At 43.8% G+C, this 22,029-nt stretch overlaps 2 protein-coding genes across 2 annotated transcripts; both read right to left on the bottom strand.

Annotated features, from left to right (window-relative positions):
• Window positions 1–918: 918 nt before the first annotated feature.
• Window positions 919–6,523, bottom strand: drgx (dorsal root ganglia homeobox). The gene is made up of 7 exons (XM_040179517.2): window positions 6,249–6,523; window positions 5,981–6,063; window positions 5,146–5,246; window positions 4,556–4,657; window positions 2,709–2,881; window positions 2,290–2,402; window positions 919–2,171 (listed from the first exon to the last, which is right to left on the bottom strand). Exons 2-7 carry the CDS (start codon window positions 6,036–6,038, stop codon window positions 1,798–1,800), a joined length of 921 nt encoding a protein of 306 aa, XP_040035451.2. The 5' UTR covers window positions 6,039–6,063; window positions 6,249–6,523; the 3' UTR covers window positions 919–1,797.
• A 1,296-nt stretch (window positions 6,524–7,819) lies between these two features.
• Window positions 7,820–21,945, bottom strand: ercc6 (excision repair cross-complementation group 6). The gene is made up of 22 exons (XM_040178845.2): window positions 21,806–21,945; window positions 21,049–21,251; window positions 20,667–20,895; window positions 20,290–20,410; window positions 20,103–20,220; window positions 19,019–19,712; window positions 17,576–17,707; window positions 16,956–17,114; window positions 15,891–16,026; window positions 15,486–15,656; window positions 15,057–15,233; window positions 13,445–13,561; window positions 12,925–13,020; window positions 11,970–12,188; window positions 11,432–11,542; window positions 11,011–11,130; window positions 10,708–10,802; window positions 10,071–10,216; window positions 9,456–9,911; window positions 9,207–9,375; window positions 9,027–9,105; window positions 7,820–8,939 (listed from the first exon to the last, which is right to left on the bottom strand). Exons 2-22 carry the CDS (start codon window positions 21,239–21,241, stop codon window positions 8,490–8,492), a joined length of 4,188 nt encoding a protein of 1,395 aa, XP_040034779.2. The 5' UTR covers window positions 21,242–21,251; window positions 21,806–21,945; the 3' UTR covers window positions 7,820–8,489.
• Between the last annotated feature and the right edge of the window lie 84 nt (window positions 21,946–22,029).

Genomic DNA, 22,029 nt, shown 5'->3' with positions numbered 1-22,029 from the left:
GTGTGAGTTGCCTGGTTTCTGTTGTCCATTTTGGTATATTTTTGGAAAAAGAGATGATTGTATAAGGATATTGTGTTATCATTAGCTGCCATGTCAGGGGACTTACCAGCTTTGCTCTGGAGCTGTTTTAAAGCAAAATCATTTTATTAGGTGATGATGTTTTGGTTAATATTATTTGTTGCATAAATACAGTAGATACAACAGAGTACCTGCTGTATAATATTATTATTTTTTTATTATTATTATTTTTGAAAATAGGGCACGAAAATTTAAATTTTGATTTAGAAACTTTATTTTTTCTGTTTTGGTACCAAAAGTGTACATTTATTTGAAAAGGCTGGTGGGCGGTTTTTGAAAGGAAATATGGTGTCGCAAGTAAATAAAAATAAAAATGTAAAAAGTGTAAATGTCACAAGAAGGTGAAAGCATCGCTTTATTGGAACATGTGTAGGGTACTCGGCGTACAACATGCACACATAATGGTGTAAAATAAATAGAGGATGTTGGTCCTCCGTACTCTGTTTACAACCTGGCACGACTTCTGACATTATCTCCTTCTTCTGTGTCACCAGGGTGTCGCCTCATCAATTATTGAACCAGTACTTCATGGTAATACATAATTTCTTATCAATTATTCATGATAATGTGCATGTAGTTTACTTAATTGTGTTATTGACTATCAAAAGTAATTTCCTGAAAATCCTCAAGGACGTAAATTGAATTGTGTGCTCCGCGGTTAAGTATTCTCATTCCGATCAGCTGACCCCTTTTTCAACAGTCATTCCAGTGATAAGAGATATTTAGGAATAGTGCGTCAACCAATGTATTGCCTGTGATAAACTGCCGTGTAAAGAGCCCTGAGGTGATGAGAGATGATGTTTTTCTATACGTAAATTCAACATTAATAAATAGTATGTATTATGTTTAATGGGGTTTATTAAAAAATGCTTAGAGAGAGCAGGAGAAAGCATTCCTAAAAGTAAATAAATAATAAGAGTCACGATTGCTCTCCTCTGCCGGCTTTAAAGGAAACTGATAAATAATGTATCCGAACAGATGGCTGGAGCGCGAGGCAACAGGAGAGGAACATGAGCGACTACATCTTTAATTGTTTTAAAGAACATGTCACAACAGGACTGGTGTGGTTCCTGTCTGCTGGAACTACTGATGTGCTAACAGAGTGGACGGGACAAGCACCGCTCTGCCCGCCTGTATGTACACATCTACACACGGAAAAAGAAAATGTAACTTCACTTTCACTTTAAAATCAAATGAATGAGATATTGTTCGAGGCCATTAATGACCTGATGGCGTAAACATCCTATTGCCAAAATCCTCCAAAGTCCTCAATTTCCTGCCATCAGTTCTACAGTTTACATGCATTGACATTAACAATGTAAGCGTCGGTCCCCTTTATGAACACGAGAGGAACATTACTTAAATTCACATTATCAAATAGGATTTTCTTGCACACATGTTGTATCAACCTTAGTCCATCAAGTAAGAGTCCAAGAGTTCACGAAGACAGATATAGATCCAAAACCACACTTGTGCTTCTATGGGGATAACAAGGCCCCAAATATTAAGCATTTCTCACAAACAAGAATAATTTACAGTCAAATAAATATTTAAATGTTGCATCCATACATTGTGATATCAATATGATTTTCCCAGGCAGGTTTGTGGAGTCAGTCAGTGGCTGTGCTTAGTTGCTCATAGGACCAAAGTAGCGTAGTAATAACAGGCACGATCACAAAGATTTAGAGTATCAGTACATCCATGTTGTTGTCCAGCGCTTCACTTTTTCTCCAGTGGTTCCTTGGAGCAGTGAGGGTGTTTGTCATGGCTGCCACCCAGCACTGGGACCTTCGTGGCCGGGCTGCTGGGACTGGAGCTGTCTCTTCCTCTTCCCAAAGTGACGGGAGCCTCTGTGGGTCTCGCCATCCCGGCTGCGCCCATGCCGACTCCGGACAGGACTCCCACGCCGGCGCCGGCACCGGGCCCGGTTGCCGCACCAAGCAGGTTGGCTGACTGCAGCACGGCCTCCGAGTGCTCTCGGGCCTTCATGCGCAGGGCGGCCACACTGGCCGTGCGGTTGCCCTGACAACCGTAGGGCGGCAGGAAGGACAAGCCCATGGGGTCAGAAACACAGCAGGAGCACAAGCCATTACCTGAAAAATAACACACGCGGGACTTCAAATGAGACAACTGAGAGCGGGACATTTTTCAATCACCGTCACCATCACAGTCACCATTTGTTCTTTGCGTGTAGATGAGAATCATAATTACCTTTCAGTGTGGCGACCTGTGAGAGGGCCTGGGCGTAGGTGGCGGAGTTGAGGAGTGTGCCTGGTATACAAGACGGGAAGAACGGACCACTTGGACCCACTGTCCTGTTGATACTGGAGAAAACATATTTGGCAAGTGTTAGAGAACATCAAATAATACTATTGAAACATTTTTGGAAGTTTTTTTTCTAAATGTGTAATATAGAGCTGCTTCCTCGGTAGCTTTAATCGTTGCATAATTGGTGAATTTGTCTTTATTAAGGACACTGTAATCAACAGAAATGATCATGGCTGCAAGAATCTTGTGGTGGCAGTTCCTGATGGAAAAGATATCGCCTTTTCTTTCCATCACCTAGATCCACCAGGATATTGTTTCACAGCAAAAACAGCTACAACAATAATCCTACTTTCTTTTCTCACCTCTGCTGCATCTCCATCGGTTCTTTCTGCTTTCTGCTGTGGTCCACTGGGGACTGAGAGTTGATGCCTCGGGATGCAGGAGTGCCGTCATTCATCTGCTCTTTCCCTCCTTCGGAGTCTGCGCTCCCTCGCTCTGTCTTCCTCCACTTTGCTCTGCGATTCTGAAACCAAACCTTCAGGAAAAAAAAGAAAAGGGAAGACAATTAAATTAAATCACCAATTAGAACGGCTGCAATTCCTGACAAATTAGCACTTTGGACCATTTATTTTATTTATTGAATCCATCTTTATTGCAAATTGATTCTTACCAAGTTGTTAATTTCTCTCTTTTTGTAAGTAAGTGCAAACTTACAAAATTATTTTTCCCTATCCTGTCAACACATCTAGCAAATGTGTCAATTTACTTTCAAGTTTGAGTGCATAATTCTCGAGCACTCTAATTTAACACAGTCCATGAATTATCCCCCCAAAAATCCCCGTCCACACAGTTGAGAACATATAGTCAAGTTGTGGTATCTTAATCGAATGAAGGTCACTGCCTTTAACAACATTTAATTGAGCAATTTTTCATTATCATATTTTAATGACTTCCCACTGACAGTTGTGCTGCCCGAGAGAGAGAGGCAGCTATGATGAAGTCGTTTATTTCCCTATTTAGTGATTGTTTGACAACATCAGATTCGATTAGGACATGGTTCTAGCGGGCATTAATCACGATGTGTGAATGGAGGTTGGAGTCGGTGTGCATGTGCTCTGCATCCCTCCCATTGTACCGGAGATGTCAACAGCCAAACAAAACGTGCATTCATTCGGCATAAAGAAAAGACAACATTTTGGTGGCGGGACAACAATACAACCAATGGACTTATCTCACCCCTGCACCTTCCAGCTAGAAGTCGCGCCCCCCCCCCCATCCCCCCCCCCCACCCCACCATACACACACCGTCTCTGAATGGGCTATAATTGCTCCATTAATCTCAATTTGCAGCGTGCTCTTAATGCGGGGGAGGCCCATTGACACTTTACAAAAAGGGGGGCAATAACGCTACAACAGAAAGGAAATTTATTTTCTAATAATAATGTAAGTTTAATATCCCTGCATACTGCCGTGGATTCATGTTCAGATTTAATAATAGGAATGTGGTAATCGGATTAGGAGGGGAATAATTTGTTTACAATCCCTAATTTACAGCGCTGGATTCCATTATCAACCCCGCCATTGGGTTTAAGCGATAGTAAAATGACCCTGGGGAACAAAAGGCAAACTATTATATTTCCCACAATTAGATCTGTGCTCACAACAAAACCCAAAAGCAAATCTGGAATGCGGGAAATTACATACAGGACACATAACTTAATTATATGTGGCCATGTTTAACTGCGCATATGTGCAGGGCAGGACCGGAATATAAATTGCCAAATTTAAGGCGCGTGTGTGTTATTTTTTGTATATGCGTGCGTGCGTGTGTGTGTGTGTGTGTGTGTGTGTGTGTGTGTGTGTGTGTGTGTGTGTGTGTGTGTGTGTGTGTGTGAAGAAGAGAGAGCCGGTGAGAGAGTTTTGGAAGCGTCGAGATTTCCCCTCTTTCAAAGCGCACATGGTTTCCTGTCTGCGCGGACGGAAAGGGGACCTGCACGGATGATGTATTCCTCCCTTTGAGACGCGGACAAATTAGAGAGGGACATTATCGCTGGTTAATTATGAATGACCGATTAATCAAGCTAATCTAATATTCACCATTATGTTGATGTTATTAAAGTGCATTGCCGGAATGACAGAGTGGCGTCATTTACCCCCGGCGCGCCTGGTCGAACGTGGCCCGGGACACCGCGCGCATGCTGCAGCCTACCTGCACCCTGGCCTCGGTCAGGTTGATCTTCATGGCCAGCTCCTCCCGGGTAAACACGTCGGGGTAGTGAGTCTGGGCAAAGACGGCCTCCAAAGCCTCCAGCTGGATGGACACAGAACACGCAGGTTACACTTAAAATGGGTTCTCGGCGATGTGTTTGCACGTTTGCGTTTAAGGCTTTTCACGTTTTCTGGTTTCGTTGTTCCTTGATATCGTCGTCAGATCTAGAATGAACTCGTGCACATGTGGAACAGAGCAGTGGAGGAAACAGTAACGTGGCCTACAGGCTGAACTATTGTTTTACTAACGAATTGCTCACATGGCGGCATTTCTATCAGGCAGGATCTTCAAATGGACACGTTTGTCTTCAAATGTTTCCTAATGTTGTATTTTTATTTCCATGTGTGTGAGGCAACTATCTATCTTTCTATTACGTTTTCATCACATCAAACCAATCGTAAAAAGTAGTTTTAACACAACCTTCTGCCAAAGTTATTCATGTTCAATTGTTTTATAATTGGCTTGTGGCAGAATATACATCCGTTTCTATTTAGTTCTATTTATTTGTTATTCGGGATATATGGTTTTACCTGTTGCAAAGTAAACGTTGTTCTATTTCTGCGCTGTTTTCTTCGTAGAAATCCATCATCAAAATCAGCCGGGGCGTGGTTGCCGAAGCCGCTTGCATTCACTAGAGAAAACAAGTTTATTGTAGAGAAATTAGAGACTTAATAAAACAAGGTCTCAAACTTCATGTTGGCAGTTGGATCATTTCAAAATATGTTGCAAGTAAAGAGGAAAAAAAACATTTTGGCTAAAACAGACAGCATCTTTGGCACATTTGGTATTTTTTTTTAGTCGCATGAAACATTGATGTTGGGAGTCTGAGGGGAACCATGTCGGACTAAGAGCCATGACACCCGACATCTGTGACCGGGACGAAACGACCCCTCTTCCCCGGGGCCAAACCACCAGCGCTTCTCACACAGACTGAAAATAAAAAATAAGATGTAACCGCTCATGTTCACCTCTGGATTTAAGGGAAAGATAAATTGCTCGCGGATTTACTTCAAAGCCATTTAAGTTAATATTTAGAAAGATGAAAATATATATTTCCATAGTGTTTTTGTGATTAACTGTGGAGTATAAAGTTGTTATTATAATGCAAGCTATTCTTTAATAATTATAGTAATGTTTACTATTGCTAGTGTCCTTTTTGTTATTAATTGGGATAATTTAAAAATAAAAACTGGAAAAAGAAAACATTTACTCAGGTCTTTATTCTCGGTCCTCCAAACAATATACTTCGCGTGTGCAAAAAAAGCAGCCTGAAGATTAGTCAACTTTTCAGACTCTGTTTTTTTAAGGAACCCATTTAAAATCCACAGAAAACGCTGCTGTGAAAACGTCGCAGAGAAAACTCACGCGTGTTGGAGCGACAGCACTCCGCGTCCAGCTGCGGCGGGCAGTGAAAGTAGAACATCCCGGCGCGTCTCGGAGCTGCGAACCTATGGAACAGATGACAAAAGTTTCAGCCCAAAGACTCCCCTCCTATAAAAGCTGTGCCATTCACTTCCGTGGTGAAGAAAGAGAAGAAAAAAAATAATGAAGACATGGATTCGTCCCAACAAGAGTTGGCGACGTGCGCGATTTCGGAAGATCATCCAAAGTTTGAGGCGGGAGAGCATCGTACCTGCAGTGAGGATGCGGAGGAGAGTGATTTCCCGCTCTGGAGAGAAGTGGCTGCTGCACTCCACTGACTTTCTGTCTGGGAGTGTCCACATCTCTCCCCCTGTCTCTCTCTCTCTCTCTCTCTCTTTCTCCCCTCTCTGTCCTACACACACGCGCTTTCTCTCTCTCTCTCTCTCTCTCTCTCTCTCTCTCTGGGAGGGTCCAGATGTCTCTATAACTGTATAACTGTCTACAGAGTGTTAAGGCTTTCAGCTAGTGTCGCAGAATCTCACGCCTAATTGGTCCTAATCGGATTATCACGGCTTTGTCTCTCTCACCCCCAACCCCTGGTGTGTGCGCTGGCGTGTGTGTCCGTGTGTGTGTGTGTGTGTGTGTGTGTGTGTGTTGGGGGATGATAGAAAGAGGGAGAGAGGTGGGGGGAGAGAGAAGTACCCATGGTGGCAAACGGCAGCTCTGCTATAATGCCCCAAAAAAAAAAATTCATCACAAGTGATTGTTATTCCAGAGTCAAGCATATTCCCTAACCATAAACATGCACACATGCCCGCTGCACTTTTTTATGTGGTTCTTTCATATATTAAAAAAAGGAGGATGACTGCTTTTGGGTTTTAGATTGACTGTCTGGTGGGTTAATTGCCCGTCAGGGTGTGTTAGGGGGTCCACTTTACAAGGGCTTGCGCACGTAGAACACTCACAAGGCCACATTTTTGATTTTGTTCACAGCAAGGGGTCCGGCGATTTATTTCGCTTCCTCAAATAAATGATCTGCTGCGGGACCCTTTCAATTAGTTTTAAAGCGCATCGGGGACGGCAGAGAGCAGACGCCATGCGTCTCGGAGGTGGAGGCAAAATGAGGCTTCGAGAAGCAGCTGAAATTTAGAAGAGGAGAGCGGGATTGGACTAAACCACATAAAGTGCAGAAAATCCCTTCTAATGGCGCGTAATTGGTTCTGTAATATCATTACAGGCGGATAATGGCCAGTTACGGGGCCCCGCGCTATTAAGGGTTTCCCTGGCGTGCAGCGTTTATGTTATTAAAGGGGGAATATAATGATATTTTAGTTATTAAATGCGCGTAATTAATTTATGCACCACTGAAAATAAAGTTGTTATTATGACCTCGGTGAGGTGCGTGGAGAAAATTGAAATCAAATAACGGTTGATAACTTTATCCCAATATTTGGTCTAGCCAACTCCGACAAGAGTGTCGGTGTGCGCGCTTCCTGTCAGCGGCTTTGCTCCTCGTCCAAAGGTGCTCAAGTGTCCTGAGGAAATAACACTCGCTGGTCAGCAGTGATGTTAACTAAGTTAACTTTCATTATACAGCAGCGGGGTTGTGTTTTATTTCAGGACCCCGGTCAGCTCCGCACAATCCTTCTTCCTAAGAAAACTAAAATGAATCCATAGCTGCCACATTTGTTGTGTTGGTTGTGAATTAACCACAGAAATCTCGTTTGTTGCTTGGTGACCTGCAGTCAACGGCTGATTATATTCTTTGAAGATTTGTTTCATTGTTTAACTTGAAGTCTTCTTTTATTGTAATCCTGTTCAAACAAACAAACACGCAAGCAGTTAAAGGTGTAGTATTTATAATAAAAATACAACAATTTATAAGATGGCAGAAAAATTGTTGTTTTTTGACAATTTCCACAAATAATGTGAGGTAGCTCATTTGAAGTCAGAAAGAACCATTGGTCGTTACAAAAGCTATACTAAGATCTGTGTAGTCATATTTACAAAAGTGAAGCGCTCCCTATTGTCGGGGGAGAATTTATGCATAGTGACCTCACCTATTACATCCTATAGAAGCATATTACACAATCTGACAAGCGTTTGAGAGCAAACACCACAACATATTCCCCTGAACGGCTCAATAACACGGTTACACAGTATTAACTGAATTCAAGTATAACCAGGAACAACACTAACGGAAGCAATTTCAATTTCTGAATCAACACACATCTTAAACCAACTCACATTGCAACACTCTTTTCCACCAAGATATAGATAAATATATGATAATAACCCGAGTTTATCAGCTAAGCCCACAGTTTGTTACACTGTAAAACGTCTTAATATGGTGCAACCTTAACAAACCAATTTCTCTCAAGTTTGATCAGTGTAGATGTTTCAATTGGACAACATATACAAAAATCTTATTAAATAATAACAAAAAGAAAGATGTTTTAGGCTTGAACTCTACACACTCAAACAACATCCATCACATTTCAGGCTTCCCCTTTCAGCGGAAGTGCTCTTTCAGTCTCCAGATGCCTTCCTGACCAGAAGTCCTCTGGAAGTCACAGATGCTCCTGAGCAGCTCTCTGAAGACGGGCGCCTGTTTCTCCGTCAGCCTCGGTTTGAAATACTCCAGCACTTCCTGGGTGCTGGCCTGTCCGTCCACATTGGCCTGGAAGGCCACGAAGTTGCGTACGTCCACCAACAGCTCGTCATGCTCGGTGGGTGGAGCTGGGGCGGAGCTCGTCCCAGGAGCTGCAGAGTCCTCCTGCTCTTCTTCTGCTTCTTCTCTTTGACCGGAGGGCACGCTGAGGTGATTACGGGCTTTAATCTTGGCCAGCAGGGAGGAGGACGAGAGCGGGGCGGAGTTTGAGTCACTGTCCGCGCCCTCCCCGCTGAAGTGAGCCCCCGAGCCAGGCTTCTTTGACACGGACTTCTTTACGATAGCGGCATCCTAAAAAGAGTGAAAAACGGGTGAATTCACACAAAATGGAATTTAAAAAAAACGCAGAGTATCTTTTTGAAATAACACTGCCGTTACCTTGCATTTGCTTAGATTCGGGACGGACTGAGACAACGGTGCCACCAGCAGAGAATTATTCTTTTGCCCAAATCTTTTCCTGAGAGAGAAATCAAACAAGGGGAAAAATGAAAACGCGTGAGTTACAATCGATTAACAGAGCTCCGAACAACCAAAGTGTCTCCGTGTGAGACGTTGTACCTTGCGGGCGGAGGAGGGGGTCTACTGAAGGACAGCCTGCACTGCTGGCGGGACACTTTGAGCGCTTTCAGTGCATCTTTGGCCACCCGGTTGGCTTCCGCTTCCACAAGAACGTAGTCAGGGTTGGAGGACTCCATTATGGTATCATGCTGCATGACACTGTGGATACCTGAGGATACGAGTCAACAAAGAATTACTCAATGAACCCCGTCTGACATGGCCGATGGGGTTTGTTCCCAAAAGGCCTACCGGATTTCTTGAAGAGCTTTGCCAAGACGTAATCATCCGATTTCTTCTCCGTCTCGCTGTCTTCCCCTTTCCGAAAGGTTCTTCTCTTCACCAAGTGGGAGATGCGGTGGCCTTCACACCGAGAGTCCTTGGAGTGCTTACGCTTCTTATGTTTGAGCTTGTCCGAGTCAACGGAGTCGCAGTGCTTCCTCTTTTCCCGGTGTTTCTGTGGGCTGATCAGCGACGCCTCTTTGTCTCGGACTTGTTGAGAGCTGGAGGAGTTTTTCACCGCCGGCTTAACTCCGTCCCAGTCTCTGTTATTTTGTCTTGTGCACGGTGTATTTTGGTTGGTGCTTTGGCGGTGTGTTTTGTGGTGGTCTGCTAGGGAGTGTTTATGTAGGGGACTGCCAGGGTTTACAGCGTGTGATGGAATTGGCCTCTGAGGTTTCTTGGGTGCCTTGACATCAGAACCTGTACCTGGATGACATAAAAACACAACTTGCTTGGTGAATCCTTCTTAGAGAATTTTCACTCATTTTATTATCCAATTAAGTTATCTGAAGGGGCTTCAGATAACTTAATTGGATAATAAAATGTCTCTCTGGTAAGAAAAAAAATTAACAAAACGAGTAAAACCTGCAAATAGGGCACTGGTCTCGGTTCCCTGAGCTCCATCAGGGTCAGACAGTGTGAAGAGCTCGTAGATGTCATTAGACTTAAAGAACCTTCTTTGTTTGGGGTCCTTCAGGACACGGTTGGTCAGAAACTGTTTGAAGATTTGCCTGAATCAGAACAGATAAAACATTGAATTAGACACTTCTATGTAATTAGTTATTTTACCTCAGCAGGAAGCCCTAATCATCTGTCACCATAGAGTAGTTGGGCTGACGGATGAGAAAATTAGTTAACTGTAATACTGTAGATTTCAAAATAGAATCCCTGCAGGTCTTTTAACTTGCTTTTTGAAGGCACTTCACAGAGCCTAACCAAACAGAGCAGTAGTTTAGAAGTCCTAGATTGGCCGTTTAATAATGCAGGAAAGCTTTTCAATTACTGAGACCCGGGATAGTGCAAGTCATAATACAGCAGTGATGTGAGCAATTATGTTTGTCATTACCAATATTCACGAATGCGTGAAGTCAATGAAAAGAAAACTAAAATACGAGACTGCATGAGTCAAGCGTAAAAGCATCAAAGGCGGATCAGGATTGATAAAACAAACAACTACCGATTTCTTTCAAAATCAACATAAGAAAGAAGACAGCACTCTGACCTGTGGTAAATCTTCTCCTCAATGGTCCCTGCAGTCAGCAATCTGTAGACCGTCACTTGCTGCTTCTGGCCGATCCTCCATGCTCGCTCTCTTGCCTGTGAGCGCGATGAATGCAAAAAATGACGAGGTTACATTGACTGAAACACAAGCGTCAAGGTTACTGAGGCTTAAACTGAATAAGGAAAAAGTGAGAAAATCCAAAAGATACTACTGTAGGTCATTTTAAGAAATAACTAACCTAATAAAATGTTTTTTTTTAGAACTCTTTGTGTAGGTATTAGTGTGCGGACATATCCGTCTTACCTGTGTGTCGGTACTCGGGTTCCAGTCCGGGTCGTAAATTATGACTCTATTGGCTCCAGTCAGATTGACTCCCAGACCTCCGACTTTAGTGGTCAACAAGAAGATAAAGATGGATTTGTCCTGTAAGCCAAAACGGCAGAGGTTAAACATCATTTCAACAGTTTTATGCTGATTTCTATCATTGTATGAAGAAATATGTTAGTTAATTCTTAAAATCAGAGGGTCTATTCATTCTCTGTTATTCATTTCTGAAACCTTTCTTTTGACGACAGAGACAACAAGGTGCACAGTTTGAACAACAGATGCCATCAAGTAGGGTTTCCACCTCAGGGTGTGCAGGGTTCCACTGATGCATTTTGTCCCTCAGGACAGGATTTTCATGGGAAACACTTAAACCCCATTAGGGGTGAATAATCCTTACCTCGTTGTACCGAGCTATGAGAGGCTGTCGGGAAGCTATTGTGGTAGTGCCGTCCATTTTCACGTACGAGTACTCATTCTCCGTAACAAATACCTCCAAGATGTCCAACATCTGGAAAGGAGATAAAGACAGTGAGAAAAGAAATACAGCGAGAGAAACATGGGGGGGAAAGAGGGGCTGAGGTTTGGATTATCTCTAAAAGGATTAGAGCAGATTAATATTACATGGACAGAGATACCGACAGGGAGGGTCTCAGGTTCCCTCTGAGGTATAATCTCATTGGTATTGACTGCAACAGCTGGGGCCTCGCTGACATACACTCTCTCGCGGTCCCACATGCACAGTTTTACAGAGGTACATATGTTGTAGGTAGCCAGCAGCAAATACAGAGCAACAGATTCAAGTGACATGACAATTTAGGATGTAAATAATTGAAGGCCTATGCAAAGATGTGTGCAGAAAGTCCAATGATATAAAACAATTTGATAGCCGAGTGATTGGTTGGTCGATCAGAAAGACTGGGCAGTGTGTTCCTAACCTGTCTAGACTGAGAGAAGAGCAGGACTCGGTGGCCCTGTTTGAACCAGAGTCGCAGCAAAGACTCCACGACAATCAGCTTGCCTGAGCGCTTCCAAAAGCCAAAGTGTTCCTCTTTGGTTAGCTGGTCTTCTGGGATCCCCCTCAAAATACGGGGACCGCCGGAGAGAAGGTCTGGGTGGTTACAGATCTTACGCAGTGCTATCAAACCTGAGAATATCTGAAAAGCACACACGCACACACACACAATAGGACCGCTTCCTTCAATTAGACAGAACGGGTGGCAGGCGACACACCTGGCCTCTCTACAGTGTTGCACCTTTAAACAAATAAACACATTTACTTAGTCTACAGGAATTAGTCACATTATTTATTTACCAACAATAAAGGGTGTGTTTTTTGACAAAGGTCCAACGGCCACTGCATTAGTAATGGTGGTTAATGGACTGAGAGTGACCACTGAATATGTCTGTAAGAGCATATGAGTGTGTTTTTTGTGTGTGTGTGTGTGTAGAATCCGCTGTGGTCAACACGACTCTCCGACCACGTCCATTTGGTCAATGGTGATAAATGGTCGCTCTCTCCAGAGTCTGGCTAATGTGAGAAGAACAACAACAGAGTTTCCTAAAGGAGAACATCTTAAAAATACCAAAGTCAAGCTATTAAGGATTTAACAAAATGTACATGTCACAATAAATGTATTGCACTTATGCCTCTTCAATGTATTTTATTTAAGTGTACAGGAGTGAATAGAAATACACACAGGTGCCTTTGAGGAAGAAAGGTGAACTGATATTCATCAGTTAGGACGTTAAATAATCAATACGGCATGTGAGGGTCCAGGAAGTCTTCTACTTGGTTTTGTCTCTTCTCGTCTTCATAACAGTGTGTCAACACGAAGGGTCCGAAGTAAAGACGCAAACACGCAAAAAGATAACTATGAAAGCGACGCTTACCTTCATGTCCCCGTTGAGCATGTTGTAGACCTCTTTGGAATCTAAGAAGCTCTGATACACCTGCCGCTGGTCCTCTGTTAGCCTGCAAAACAGAACCTACACACACACGGCAGAGTAAAACAGTGTAATAAGCAGTGAACATCAACTTTAAAGCCCTTTGATAAAGTGAAGGGTGAGAGGAGAGAAATTAGATGTAAGCAAGGGGTTTTTGGAGCCACTACCGTCTCACGGGGCCGACTTAATGAGCTGAAGTGGACAGAGCCGCCAACCAGCGTCTTCCCCGTGGAGCGACCAGGGACCAGCCACCTTAATGAATACCTGCTCCTTTTACTTTACTAGGACTTTATTAGCTGGTTTCACCTGACAAGAGCGTGGCGCCTTCATCAAATACTCTTTAGACGTGGCACATGCAGTCACATCCGATCAGATAAACACTTCCCCAGTTAAAAGAACCAGGCGTGAGAAGCTGTTTGATACTTAGGCAGAACGGGGTCAAATGTCCTTGGAGCATGACGAGTACCTGTTCATTTTTGTCAGGCAAGGAGAGGTTGGCCTTGACGTCTGCCTTCATTCGTCTGAGCAAGTAAGGATTGATGGTGTCCCTCAGCACGCACGCACACTTAAACGCAGTTTGGACCTGAGAAGAAACAGCACAAATAAAAACTGCTTTAAGACGAAAGCCAGATTCAGTTCAGGGTGACAAACAACCACCTCCACACCTGCCAGCGTGGATGTTTCTTGGGGCACGGTTGTCGTTTAGTCCCTCCTCTGCCCTCTCTCATCACCCCCCGCATGTTGCTGTCCCTCTCAGCAGCACAAGCCATTAAATATTGATCAGAGTGCTGTTGGTCTCGAGGGACCAAGCCCTCGTCTTTCATCGCCACAACTGGCCAGCCCCATTGTAGACGGAGGGCGGGGGGGGGGGGAGGGGGGGGCTTTAGTCCCACCCCCACCATCCGGAGACCCAATGCAAATGTCCTGCTGCACCTCATCCAGAGTCAGTACTTAGGGCCAGTTAGCCTTTTAAACATGAACTCACTGGGGGTCCAGAGAGGAATCAAAGACGCCCTCTGCCAAGCTGGAGGGGACGATAAACATGGTGGGATTTTGGGCTCAGTGGAGGTCAGAGGGGAAAGGAAGAAGATCCAGTGATCTCTACACAAGCTGCCAAATGGATCCACATGGGGATGCAGATGTGTGCTTCAGTAATGGATCCAACGTCCACATGCCTTTTCACATACATCTAGTTGCACACACACGGGAACGTCGGCCAACGGCCGGCTTTGCCATTCAGAGAATTTCGAGAAAGAGAATAGGCAGCAGAGCTTAGCCCTCTGACCATTTAATAACATTAATAATTAGTAAAGGTTTTTATTATCGACAGCGGAAGAAGCATCAATAGCCAGCTTAAATAATTAAATCCATACAGTCAGTGGGTTATTAACGATTGAGCACTAATGACAAAGGCCTACAATTTAGCTCACTGACTCTCCACTTTAGCCTCTCCCTCCATCCCTCTCTCACGCAGACACTGGGGATGTACTGAAGTTCCTTTGCATGGACCTACATAATTCTTCATTGCACTTAACGGCTCAGTTGATCCGCCATCTCTCCTTCTGACTCGCCAACATCGAGCTCCCCAAATTTGTGCCGACATGTGACTCGCGTTTGCAAGCGACTCTTTTGCCCTTAATTGCTCCCTCCTCCTTATGCTAAAGATTTACTTTTATGTAAAGCTGTGTTGAGTAATTCAAGGTTTCATTCATGGCTTTTACATTTCAATTTTAAATCAACAATGTGCAGCCTTTTTTTTTAGGTAAAGCAACACCAATCAGTGTTTTCCTTGTACATTGCATGACATTCTTTTTATCCTGATTTTTGCTTTTTAAAGTAACTTTTTTAATCCTCATTGTAAATTAAAATAGCCTAAATCAAATCACACAATTCAAAATACAAGACAAAGCATAACAACCTCCATATGCTCAGTAACTGCTTCTTTGTTGTTATTTTCTAAAAATGTGAACCATGTTCCAGATGAAGCGACAATCCTTGATGGATTTACTTGCCTTAAAAGAATGCTTAAGGCGCCAAATTGAATGAAAACCTCAGTTTGCATTTGTTTGTTCCAGTACCTGCACCGCTGAGGCGTTGCTGTATCCTCCCATGGTGATTGGCACAGAGAACTGCTCCATGAAGACAGGCAATGTCCCCAGTTTGCCGGGGAAGACAAAGTCAAACAGAGACCACAGTTCCTTCAAATTGTTCTGCATGGGAGAGCCTGACAGAATGAACCTGTGGGGAGTGCGAAACTGGAGAGAGGGAAGAAAGAATATTATGTGTCTTTAAAAAGGTCAAAGTTATGTCAGCAGGTTGGATGTTGATGCACAAAAAGGAATGGAAGTAAAGTAGAGTGAGAAATAGTAGACTAACACAAATGCAAATATTACTGTTTCAACTCAGCAAAGTTTAAAAGTATTCACACGAAGAAAAACTGCGTGTGCTTCTAATGTTCTGGTTATTTTGTATGTGTCCATTGGTGTGTGAGTGTTGTGAGACCATACCTGTTTGCAGGCAGTGGTAACTCCAGCATTTGGATTCCGGATCTTATGGCCTTCGTCCAGTATAACGTAGTGCCAATCGAAACGCTGCAAAGTGTCTTGCATATTCCTCACAGCTGAGTAAGACGTAATCAGGATGCCATGACATTCTGCTATTTCTGGAATAAGCTTTTCCTACAAAAAAACAACAAAAAAAACAGGATAATTACAGGTTTTTTGTCAGTACAATTTGCAATCGTCTGTGGCAGCTTGAGCATCTCCTTCGATGTGGCTTGAGGAGAAAGAAGGGGAGATGATGAAGAGATCATGCTACAAAACAGACCACTAGTGCCCCCTAGAGGAAAAAAAGACTCGGTGGAAAACTTGCATATGAATCTGAAAATCGAACTCACGCAAACACACAATTACCTTGTTGCTGGTGAACGAGCCAGTTTCGTGTAGCACAGCCACTCTGAAAGCGGGCCACCAGGTGTGAAATTCCTTTACCCACTGGTGCATCACCGTAGCCGGGCACACGATGACGGTCGGACCCAGACCGACGTACCTGCAACCAAACACACAGCCAGCAGACGTTTACTTGCAGACAAGCAAAGATGATGTGTAACAAGGGAACTCAGGGTCCATTTAACTCTGGATAACCTCAGCGAATTTCATTAGCAAATTAGACTCATCGTTTGTATACTCGGTTATAGAAAAGGGAGGCTAGAAAAGAGCTTTGCTTGCATGAAAAACATGTAATGCATTCAGGCATCTGGGAATTATAGAAAGCTGAGCGGTCAGGTACAATAATGCAGCAGAATCATCCTACTACAAAGTCAACCTCCACCGCTCCACACATGCTCTGAATTCATGCAAGAAGGTGGATGGTCGCACCCTGAGCTCCTCTGTGAAGATCTACAAGAGCTGTGTCAAACACACAGACGCGCATAGAGACACACTAATGGGCTGGTATGAACCTCCGCCTGGTGGAAGCTATTGATACTTGGCCATAATTGAGTTTGCGAGCAATCAATTTGTGGGCGTCTATAGTAGACAGAGTATTGACCATCAGGGAAGCTCCACCCCCCCAATGCACAAATGTTGTTGTGCACTAAAACCAGATTATCAACACAACTGCGCCGTTTTATCCATGGTGAATTTGTTGTGACACAGCTGTACTAGTTCATGTCTCCAAAATTCATTTTATGTGTTCATGAAGACACCAACTCTTCTCGTATTACGCCCTACTCCCCTCCAACATAAACAAAAACACACAAACACACCCACACACACACCCACACACACAGTGTCAGTGTTTCCTCTGACGTCTGCAGTAAGAAAGTGAAGAGTCTGATAATTGAAACATGTTTAATAATTCAGATGAACACTCTCAAGCAGAAATCCCCCTAATCAAATATTCATACTGCACAGACACACAGTCTCTGGCCACAATTTTGTGTGTGTGTGTGTGTGTGTGTGTGTGTGTGTGTGTACCTGTAGTTGCAACCTCTGGTCCTCAGTTTGCTGTAGCTTAGTCCAGCCAGAAAGCAGATGACCTGGATGGTTTTACCCAATCCCATCTCGTCTCCCAGGATGCCGCCTGACTGCTGACAGTGGAGCTCCCACATCCAGCGCACACCTGTCTGCTGGTACCTGACAATGTGATAAACACATGAACAAATGACTAATCATACCTATGCACGGAAGCATCTATGGAGGGCACAAACGACAGGTTGGCAGAATAATTTATTTCAACAGAGATCTGGCTCAATTACTCTTGGCGGTAAATTGCCCGATCCATACTAACTGGGAGAATGATGTGAGCTTGCAAGCCATATGTCACTTTGCTTAAAGTGATGAACTAAGTATGATGTGATTACCAAAACCAAACAAAGAAACACACAACTTGTAGTAAATTGGGAAAAACGTCGTTGTGGAAGAAAGACATGGTCAGCAAAGTACCACGAGAAAAGTTTTGAACTGATACGTATGATAATAAAAACCCCAGTTATTTATCATACACTTATTATTTTATTGCTATGAGTTATAAACACTATCACTTCCTCAAAAAATGTCTAAGTATTGGAGATAAGAATGTTTCAAGCTGAACTTACTTGTAAAGTTTTTTCCAGAGGAAGCCCGGCACTTTGAAGCCTTCGTCGAATTCTTCATCGCTGTCATCAGAAAGCTCCTCCCCTCTTTCCCTCTTTTCCTCCCTTTCTCGAAGACGTTGTCGCTTCCATCTCCTGGTAAGAGAACGAGCACATTATAATGAGGTACATGAGGTGGTAAAATGTCTTTCCTTATTTTATTTGGAAGAGCTTCAGTCAATATTAGCGAACACTGGAAACTTGCTGAGTTTGAAGTGAAAAAAAATGACGGTTTCTTCTTTAAACACTTTGTTAGCTGTCAATTATCAAGTGGTGCTTGACAATATTTTAGTGAAATTGAGCAATCCATGGTGTATTGTAAGTCCACAATTCTAGAAATGTGGTGCAGTTCAAAGAAGGTGTAGAGAATGGATGGATACACTAACGGATTTATTTTAAGTCTTCTTAGTCTACATGGATAGCAAATGTTTCAAGTTGTTGCTCTTTCCCTTGAGGGGGTGGAACATCTCCAGCAAAAAAAGGGAAAAGTAAAGGGGAACAGTTTTAATGGTGCAGTAGAGAGGGCAGTTAGAGGCACAATCGTCACGCAGCAAATGAAGATTGATACAGACAATTAGTAGTGTGAGTTCCCCAGAAAGGTGTGAGGTGGAGGGGATAAGAATCTATCTTCATTTGGGCCCGGTCCTGTCACCCTGCCTCAAAACTGGTCCTTTCACCGGGCCTGGGAGACCACACTCTCTAATTAAGTCAAGACTAAGCATTGGTTCAGTTAATTACACTTTTCTGCATCCCCATCCCTCCCCCCTCCACCTCCCACCTAACTACAAATACCGCCCACTCTAATAATATCATTCCTCGCATAAGCTAGCCTCACCATCCGTGCCTCGTCTGTGCCGTGAATTGACATTCAATCACTGCGGTGTCGAAAAAGGACACATGCCAACACAATTTATTTGGCAGCTATAAATATGAAATCTCATTAGGGCTGCTCTTCCATTAATTTGAGCATTAGAGAGAGTGAGCGTATAAAACCATGTGCAGGAGGATAATTAGGCCAGTGTGAGAGCAGAGAGAGAAGAAGAGCAGGGGGAGAATTTGCTTAGTCAAGAAACAGCTGCCAATCTCATCTGGGATTAACTCTCCTTCTGCACTATGGAGCCAGCGGAGAGCGACTGCTGTTCGCCTTAACGAAAGGGAATAACAATAGCACATTTGCACCAGCGCCATCGCAAATGTGAAGCAAGGTTAAAGGCTGAATCTGGTGTTCATTGAGCCTGTGATTTAATGCTTTCTCTTTTGAGTAGGACTGCTGATGAAAAACTTCTTGCACGTTTGCATCCAACTATAAATCCCAAAAGAAATCTATTGTTCACAAATGATAAAACTGTGAGTCAACACAATCAATCGTGTATAAAAGTTAATAACAAGGATTTTGCAGAATCCTACCGTATTCGCTGTCTGTAGTACTCTATATCTCCATCATCTTTGTTTTTTTTGTCCTCTTTCTCATCTGAACTCTCGGGGTAATATTCATCTTCACTGTCCTCTTTGTTCTTCCTCCCTTTCCCTACGCTTTTCTTCTTGTGCGCTTTCAACTCGTACTCTTCCTCGTCATCCTCCCCAAAGCCCTCTTCCATGGCTTCTCTTTCTTCTTGGTCGGGATCAATGCCTTCATCACTGGGCAGGTACTCTGAACCCTCGCTGTCGGTCTCCTCGCCCTCAGTGTGATGCTTGCCTTTTGGTTTCGGCAGCCCTGGCTCGGCCTTAGGCCGCGCCTTAGGATGGGCCTTGAGAGCCGTTATCTGCAGCTTCCGTATGCGCTTCTTAATTTTTTTGTCCTTGGAAGAGGAAACAATTCCATTTCCAGCCTTTCCCTTGGCTTTATTGGGACTGAGTCCTGAGTTTTTTTTCTTCTTGAGAGGAGGGGCTCTCTTCCTCTCGGTAGCCATCTTGGCCTGGTCAGCCAGGTAGAGGTCAAAGGCTGAGTTTTCAGCAAGCATCACTTTTCGAGGCTTCTTTTTTTCCTCTTTCTGTGGAATTCGGGTTCCAAAAGGAGTCATGTGTCCCATCCGGATAAGCTCCTCCCATTCGGTCTCCTGAGCAGGCATGAGCATGCTGCCCAGTGTGGAGGGACCGGCCTCTGTACAACACACACATTAAGCAGTGTTGTAAAGTATCAGTCAAGATGACTGTTCTTTTTAGTCACTAATAGCATTATGAATTCATGTTTTGATTATCAGGAGCCCATTTTCTTGCCTCTCGTGCACACGCTTCAGGTTTAAATCTGAGTTTTTCTAATGGTTTGTGTTTGAGAAAGCAAATGCACTGAACACATTTGGTGAGAAATGCTGAATATTAACTATAACCTCTGGGATTTCTATACGGTTCATGTTCAGCTCTATCACATCAAAGTATAAGGTTCATGTTAAACAGAATGGGTTATGTTTTAGACATCATCGTGTTTCCCTAATTGATGATGCTTTTAGTTGAGTGAAAATGGTGAAAAAAAAATCACAGAAAAAAACCTCACCTTCCTCTTCATCCTCATCCTCTGCCAGAAGCTCTAATTCTACCCTTTCGGTATCCTCTCCTCCCAGAATGGCCTGAAGTCGCTTTTGTTTGGCTTTGACTTTCTTAAGCTGTTTCTCCTGAAATATTATCGTTAATTATAATTATTAAAATTATTAATTTTCAGTGTGTCATATTTAATATTTTACCTTATTTTCTTTCTGTCGTTTGACAGATTCGATCTTCCTACTGATATCTTTACTGGAGGCAGCATACGGAGACAGCTGTTCAATAATCTTGTTGATTTGTTTAAGAGACACAGTGACGGACCTGAAACGCACCATCAAAAAAAGCAAGATATATCAGTCGTTAAAAAAGGTAGTTTGACTGAAATGTGTAAAATTGACTGCTCTACAAAATAATTTTTTGTCTTTAATCGTCTTTATCTGAGTTTACTCAGAGATCAAGAATATATTCTCCGAATATGTCTGAGAGAAAACATGTATTACTCTATATTTCATCAAACATAAAAAAAACTAATAACACTAGAAAAAGCCTCTACATTAGTGGAGTGGTTTTCCTTTACCTGACATCATCTAGAACGGAGTGGTATTCCTTTTCGGCCTCAGCTTTAGCAGCAGCCTGATTGGCCTCCTGAATTGCCTCGTCCACTTGCTGAAGGACACCTTGCTCAAGGACGTCATGGTCATAGACGGCCACACCAAGACCCTGGAGTTCATTGGCTCCAGAACTGGCAGACGCTGCTTGAATACGCTGTCGATCGATCTGCAGCAAGGCTCCGGACCTCTTGCCACCTGGAATAAACCGCAGATGACAAAAACATTGGAATCAAGAGAGAACCCGAGGCGACTCCGTCGAGTTGATCCTGAATCGGTTTGACGGATGATGCACACGGTAATATTCTTCTCCGCTGTAATGTTATGGTGGGAGAGTGGCGTATATCCCACCGTTGTTGCCCTCCCCGGGTCCAGTGTTGGCCGGATAAGCAGCGGCGGCCTCCGACCCCTGACTGTTTTCAGGAAAAGAGCAGATTGCCGACCCCCTTGTCGACCCATCCTCGTCCGTCCCCCCCGGGGTAAGAGCAGCACTGCTGCTGGAGAGCGAGGAGGGCACCCGGTCCTCTGAACCGTCTACAGGCATGCTGATGCAGCTGCGGACAGAGTCAGCCAGATGTGTCATTCAGCCAGATGTGTCATTCGGATGTCACACTGTAGCGTTACACCTCTTTTAAAGCACGCCTTTACTTCTATGCAACACATACTGTTGCAGATAAAGCAATGTTGCCTACCGAGGGACTCCGGACAGCTCGGCTATTGGTTGACGTTAAGTGACTCTAAGATAACTTAACGTTACTTATTCAGAGGTCGCGTTAAGCGTAGAAAGGAGGCAAACTAATAACGTTACATTTACTGAAACAGTTACCGGCTTTAGCCAAACAATAGTAAAAAGTAAGGTAGCTTACATCTTTGTAACTGACACACACAGTCAGAAACCAGCCTCCCACAACTGCCCATTGTTTACGTGGCTGCGCTAACGTTAGCATGCTCGGCTAACAACGAGCCGACTGTCATCATCTGCAACGTGAGCGACCGGCCGACCGGCCCGTTTGAATGAAACCACCGGCAGATGCACACGGTAGACGATTAGCGTCACCGCGTTATCGGTTTGGTTCTAATTTGACACATTTAAACTGAAACTACTTACCAAACCCGCTGTTACACAACATCACCGCTTTGGTGATGTATTGTGTTATGTAGCCCAGGATGTTCGTTTCCGGTGGCTGTGTGTTCAATGGCCGCCTCGCTGGACAGTGACACCTGCTGGTGCGCAGCGACAATGCATCCGGGTCCTCTAGATTCTAGAGGACCCGGATGCATTGCCGCTGCCAGTGCCAGTAGATGGCGCCACGAAACCACCTGTTTTTAGTG

This window comes from Gasterosteus aculeatus, chromosome 6 (assembly GCF_964276395.1).
Source record: "Gasterosteus aculeatus chromosome 6, fGasAcu3.hap1.1, whole genome shotgun sequence".
Classification (NCBI taxonomy): Eukaryota; Metazoa; Chordata; class Actinopteri; order Perciformes; family Gasterosteidae; genus Gasterosteus; species Gasterosteus aculeatus.
The sequence above is the reverse complement of the archived record's forward strand: the minus strand, read 5'-3'. Positions and strand labels throughout refer to the sequence as shown.